This window comes from Oryx dammah, unplaced genomic scaffold, assembly GCF_014754425.2.
Source record: "Oryx dammah isolate SB20612 unplaced genomic scaffold, SCBI_Odam_1.1 HiC_scaffold_3, whole genome shotgun sequence".
In the NCBI taxonomy this organism is placed as follows: domain Eukaryota; kingdom Metazoa; phylum Chordata; class Mammalia; order Artiodactyla; family Bovidae; genus Oryx; species Oryx dammah.
In genome coordinates, this window is record NW_024070187.1 from 62,777,242 (window position 1) to 62,783,528 (window position 6,287).

Sequence of the window (6,287 nt, forward strand, 5' to 3'; positions counted from 1 at the left end):
GTTTCCCATCTATTTCCCATGAAGTGATGGGAAACAGTGGAAACAGTGCCACATTTTATTTTGGGGGTCTCCAAAATCACTGCAGATGGTGATTGCAGCCATGAAATTAAAAGACGCTTACTCCTTGGAATAAAAGTTATGACCAACCTAGATAGCATATTCAAAAGCAGAGAGACATTACTTTGGCAGCAAAGGTCCGTCTAGTCAAGGCTATGGTTTTTCCTGTGGTCATGTATGGATGTGAGAGTTGGACTGTGAAGAAGGCTGAGGGCCGAAGAATTGATGCTTTTGAAGTGTGGTGTTGGAGAAGACTCTTGAGAGTCCCTTGGACTGCAAGGAGATCCAACCAGTCCATTCTGAATGAGATCAACCCTGGGATTTCTTTGGAAGGAATGATGCTAAAGATGAAACTCCAGTACTTTGGCCACCTCATGTGAAGAGTTGACTCATTGGAAAAGACTCTGATGCTGGGAGGGATTGGGGGCAGGAGGAGAAGGGGACGACAGAGGATGAGATGGCTGGATGGCGTCACTGACTCGATGGACCTGAGTCTGAGTGAACTCTGGGAGATGGTGATGAACAGGGAGGCCTGGCGTGCTGTGATTCATGGGGTTGCAAAGAGTCAGACACGACTCAGCGACTAAACTGAACTGAACTGAAAGGAGATCCAGTCCTGGGTGTTCACTGGAAGGACTAAGGCTGAGGTTGAAACTCCAATACTTCGGCCACCTCATGCGAAGAGTTGACTCTTTGGAAAAGACCCTGATGCTGGAAGGGATTGGGGGCAGGAGGAAAAGGGGACGACAGAGGTTGAGATGGCTGGATGGCATCACCGACTTGATGGGCATGAGTTTGAGTGAACTCCGGGAGTTGGTGTTGGACAGGGAGGCCTGGCATGCTGCAATTCATGGGATCGCAAAGAATCGGACACGACTGAGTGACTGAACTGAACTGAACTGAAGGAGGTAATCCTGGGAACCACCAATTTATAGCCAATTTATAGGCCAGAAGTACCAATTTATAGCTTAGAAGTACAGGGAACAACCTGGCTTTGATACTGGTATCTGATGGGAGGAGAGAGGGAAGCTAATAGTCTATTAGGATTCTTAAGAATTGAGTTGAATTGTAGGACACCCAGCTGATGTTCCAAGAATTATTTGGTGCTGTGTAGAAACTTACCCCCTGTAACTTGTTGGAATTGGGGCCACAAATAACCTAGCACCAGATCCATTTCTTCCAGGAAACTGCCTGAGGTGGTTCCCTTTACATTCAAGGATTACTTCAAGGAGGCGTCTTCCTAGTTCTGACTCAGGTTACCTGGCTAATACTCCCAATTTCTATCTGGATCTGTTGGTTTCATCACTAATATCAGCATCAAGGCTAGAGGTTAAGTTCTCCTGTGATCTGCTTCTTACTGATTCTCCTTTATAGTACTTGAGATTTCTCATGTATCTAGCTCTCAGTAACTGACATCTGCTGTTCAAGCTTACATTGCACTTTGGAATTTCTGCTAGAGCCAATGGCAGATAGTAAAGTAAATTTCTTCACACTGTTTAAAAATATCTGGAATTTGAAAATCTTTAATCAGACCTGTCTTTTGCCAGGTCACTAGTCAGGTAACAATAAATCATGCATTTTTTTTTTGAGGATCTATTGAATACCAGACTGTGTTCTAGATTTGGAGTTATAGAAGTAGACAAACTATGAAGTAGAAGTAGACTTGTACTTCAAGAGACATATTTTAGTATCAATCCTACTCTGTCTACAACAGAAAACAATGACTAGCCTGGTACAGGTCTATGAATTTAAGGTTTAAGTCATTGAACTTGTGTGTCAACCTTATAATGTATTATTATTCCATTTTACAGAAAAATAAGTAGAGATTAAATAACTTGCCCAGATGGAAGTTAGTAGGTAGAAAAAAGCCACTATTCACAACCTAGTAGGCTAACTCCAGAACTCACAATCTATCCAAAACAATGTCAGGAATTAGCCAAAAATCTATCAAGAAGTGAGCATAAACTATTAAAATGGAGAACTCAAAGGGGAGAAAATTAGGGTATTCAGTGAAGTTCTCTTAAGAAAATCATTTGAATTGAGACCTGGTTGATGAGAAGAAGCCATTTGAAAGACTATGTGAAGAGGGTATAAAGCAAGCACTCTGCGGTGGCAAGGAATTGGCAGTTTATAGCTTAGAAAAGAAAAGCCATGTGGTTATGGTTTTGAATCAAAGGAAAGTTGAAGAAGATGAGGTTAAAGGTAGAGGTAGAGGCCAGATCATAAAAGCCTTGGCAAGGAATATAGATTTTATAATAATTGAAATAAGATGCCACTGCAGGGTTTTAAGCATGGGGAATGATCAAGACTTCCCTGGTGGCGTAGATGGTAAAGCTTCTGTCTACAATGCAGGAGACCTGGGTTCGATCCCTGGGTTGGGAAGACCCCCTGGAGAAAGAATTGGCAATCCACTCCAGGACGATTGCCTGGAAGATCCCATGGACAGAGGAGCCTGGTAGGCTACAGTCCACGGGGTCGTAAAGAGTCAGACATGACTGAGCGACTTCACTATATGATCAATCTTATGCAGAAGTTGAAAAGGGAAACTCATTAGGAGGATGTTGTGCCAGTAAGAAATGCATGATATAAAGGTAGCTTGGACTAGGGTAGCAGTGGAAGTGGGAGAATTGGTAGAAAAGTCTTGGCAGCTGAGGGAAGAAAGAATTGAAGGGGTCAGGACAAGACCAGTGCTGAAGTAAGAAGACAGTTCATTCCAGGGAAATGATGTGAAGTTGTCTGAACTGGGAAAGGTCCAATGCAGGTGAAGAGGACCAACCAGGTACAAAAAATATATGGGAAGAAGATTTTTATAGGGTTTAGTTTCCATTGGCTAAGAGGCTTCCCTGGTGGCTCAGCCAGTAAAGAATCTGCCTAAAATTCAGGAGACTTGGGTTTGATTCCTGGTTGGGGAAGATCCCCGGGAGAAAGGAATGGCAAACCACTCCAGTATTCTTGCCTGGGAAATCCATGGAGAGAGGAGCCTGGTGTGCTACAGTCTGTGGGGTCACAGAGTCAGGCATGACTGAGTGACTCAGTTCAGTTCAGTTCAGTCGTTCAGTCGTGTTCGACTCTTTGCGACCCCATGGACTGCAGCACGCCAGGCTTCTCTGTCCATCACCAACTCCTGGAACTTACTCAAACTTATGTCCACCGAGTGGGTGATGCCATCCAACTATCTCATTCTCTTTTGTCCCCTTCGTGACCCGCCTTCAATCTTTCCCAGCATCAGGGTCTTTTCCAGTGAGTCCGTTCTTCACATCAGGGGGCCAAAGTATTGGAGTTTCAGCTTCAGCATCAGTCCTTCCAATGAATATTCAGGACTGATTTCCTTTAGGATGGACTGGTATCTCCTTGCAGTTCAAGGAACTCTCAAGAGTCTTCTCTAACACTACAGTTCAAAAGCATCAATTCTTTGGTGCTCAGCTTTCTTTATAGTCCAACTCTTACATCCATACATGACTACTGGAAAAACCATAGCTTTGACTAGATGGACCTTTAAAAAAATAAGACAAACTGCCCCCCTTTCCATCTTGGGCTTTCCTGATAGCTCAGTTGGTAAAGAATCTGCCTGCAATGCAGGAGACCCCGGTTCAATTCCTGGGTCAGGAAGATCCACTGGAGAAGGGATAGGCTACCCACTCCAGTGTTCTTGGGCTTCCCTTGTGGCTCAGCTGGTAAAGAATCCACCTGCAATACGGGAGACCTGGGTTCAACCCCTGGGTTTGGAAGATCCCCTGGAGATGGGAAAAGCTACCCACTCAAGTATTCTGGCCTGGAGAATCCATGGATTGTATAGTCCATGGGGTTGCAAAGAGTCTGATGTGACTGAGTGACTTTCACTTTCAAGAGAGAAGAGAGGGATAGTTATTGAAGATGATTTATAGAATCCTAATGACTTCCCCATCCTAAGGCATCAAGTTTATGGAAAAAGGCCAGATTGTTATATGGTAGCCAAATTTAGATTATGATACTTCCTATTTCTTCTTTCAAAGTGCTTTATGTGAGAAGCTAGGTCCCTTCCTATAACAGCAAGGACTCAGAGTACACTCTTTCTTTTGACATATAAAGTCACTGAAAAGTTTGCCAAAGATAATAACATTTCAATCTTAGTTCATTTAGTTGGATTTTAAACTTACTTTGTGGTTTTGAATTTTTCAACTTAGTTTTTTTTAATTTATGGAAACCAGTTTGATTAGATGAATTGCAGAAAAAAATGCGAACTGAAATGGCATATAAAAATGACATTAATCTAAACCTCAAGTGAGCTATAAGGTATGAAACACTGAAGACCAAATGACTTCACTCTCCTGACAAGTGACTTCTGTTGTCATTCAGTTGCTCAGTCACTTTTGACTCTGTGACCCCATGGATAGCAGTACACTAGGCTTCCTGTCCTTCACTATCTCCTGGAGTTTGCTCAAACTGATGCCCATTGAGTTGGTGATGCCATCCAACCAATTCATCCTCTGTCACCCCCTTTAATACATATATCAAAATACTTTGAAACTACTCTTATACATGTAACACCATATGTATATAAAACATCTATTTAAATCTTTTTCCATTAATGAATCGTCCAACTGTTACAATATTCCCTTGTAGCTCAGTCGGTAAAGAATCTGCCTGCAGCGCAGGACACCCGGGTTCAGTCCCTGGGTTGGGAAGATCCCCTGGAGAAGGAAATGGCAACCCACTCCAGTATCCTTGCCTCGAAAATCTCATGGACAGAGGAGCCTGGTGGCCTGCAGTCCATGGGGTTGCAAAGAGTTGGGCACAACTGAGCAACTAACACTTACTTATTTATGTTAAAGGACAGAGTTGAAATTGATATTATAATTGATCAATGAATTACTTTAGTTCATTTACTTATTTCTGGGTTCTGAATGATCAAAAAAGCTGGATAATATGAATAAGGATTCTCACCTGATGTAAAGAGCACCACATTCTATTCACAGCAAGTTTCTGTTCTTTTCCCTGTCTCCTTCCCTTTATCTTTCCACCCTTTTCTCTGTCCTCTCTCTAAACTCTCTTCTAAGGTGATCACATCCACTCCCCTGGCTTGACAGACCATCTATATAGACAGAGTTCCTCATGTCACATATGCAGCCCTTGCCTATCTTCTCAGCTTCAAACTATTTCATATCATATAGACAATTCAAAATGTAACGTGATCCAAACTTTTCTTTTACCTTCTACCTTCTCCAAACCAACACTGTTTTCTCCATTTCGGGAGATGGTATTACAAGCCACTCATTTAAATAGGAAGTTATCTAATCCTTTGGTGAATTGTAGAGACTCTATCTCTAAAACATATCTCCCACTAACTAATTCTATCTCAACTGCCATCACCCCGATGTATACTCCTCTGTTCTCCCACTCAGACTTCTATTCAATAAAGTGAAATACTCCTTTTAAAGTAGCAGATCCAGCAGGTGGTCATACAAGTTTACATAATCAAGACGGTAAAAATCATACCAGTAATGGCACAGTAACTTGCCAAATAGGGACAAAGTTTCTTCTGTGGTTGCTGACTGCAACTTCCAGTGGGAATAAGGAGAATTTCCATCCGTAATTTCTTAATCTCTCTGGTGATCTGTCAAATGTCAAAAGACTGTGAGTTGGTCAACAGCTATATCTGAAACAAGTTGCCCTCTACTGACAATTATGCATACATATTTATGTTAAATTAAAGGATGAAAGTTTACATAGATGGATGAATGATCGCTACTATTAATTTAGCTTACTCAGAAACCAGTGTTTCAATTTTGTAAATCAATGGCACCCCACTCCAGTACTCTTGTCTGGAGGGTCCCATGGATGGAGGAGCCTGGTGGGCTGCAGTCCATGGGGTCGCAAAGAGTCGACTGAGCAACTTCACTTTTACTTTTCACTTTCATGCATTGGAGAAGGAAATGGCAACCCACTCCAGTGTTCTTGCCTGAAGAATCCCAGGGACAGCGGAGCCTGGTGGGCTGCTGTCTGTGGGGTCGCACAGAGTTGGACACGACTGAAGCGACTTGGCGGCAGCAAGCATAACATATGATTATGACATTCATTACTGCAATTTTTCAATATAAAAATAGAGGCTCAAAGAGGTTAAGTGACTTTTGCACAGTCACACATTTAATATGTAACAGATCGAATGTGGAAAATCAGTTTTGTCAGCCCCATTTCTTCCATTAATTTTCATTTCTTAGAAGACTACTTATGGTTATCTAAAGTACCAATGT

General features: G+C 42.2%; 1 protein-coding gene across 2 annotated transcripts in view; it reads right to left on the bottom strand.

Moving 5' to 3' along the window:
• Positions 1-5,648, bottom strand: part of YIPF7 (Yip1 domain family member 7) — a 40,094-nt gene extending 34,446 nt beyond the window's left edge. Inside the window, exon 1 of one of the 2 annotated variants that reach the window (XM_040238135.1) lies at positions 5,533-5,648. In XM_040238135.1, the coding sequence (XP_040094069.1) occupies positions 5,533-5,623 (91 nt within the window). In that variant the 5' untranslated portion in view covers positions 5,624-5,648. The remainder of the gene's footprint in view (positions 1-5,532) is intronic. The other variant, XM_040238134.1, reaches the window with a different exon arrangement.
• Between the last annotated feature and the right edge of the window lie 639 nt (positions 5,649-6,287).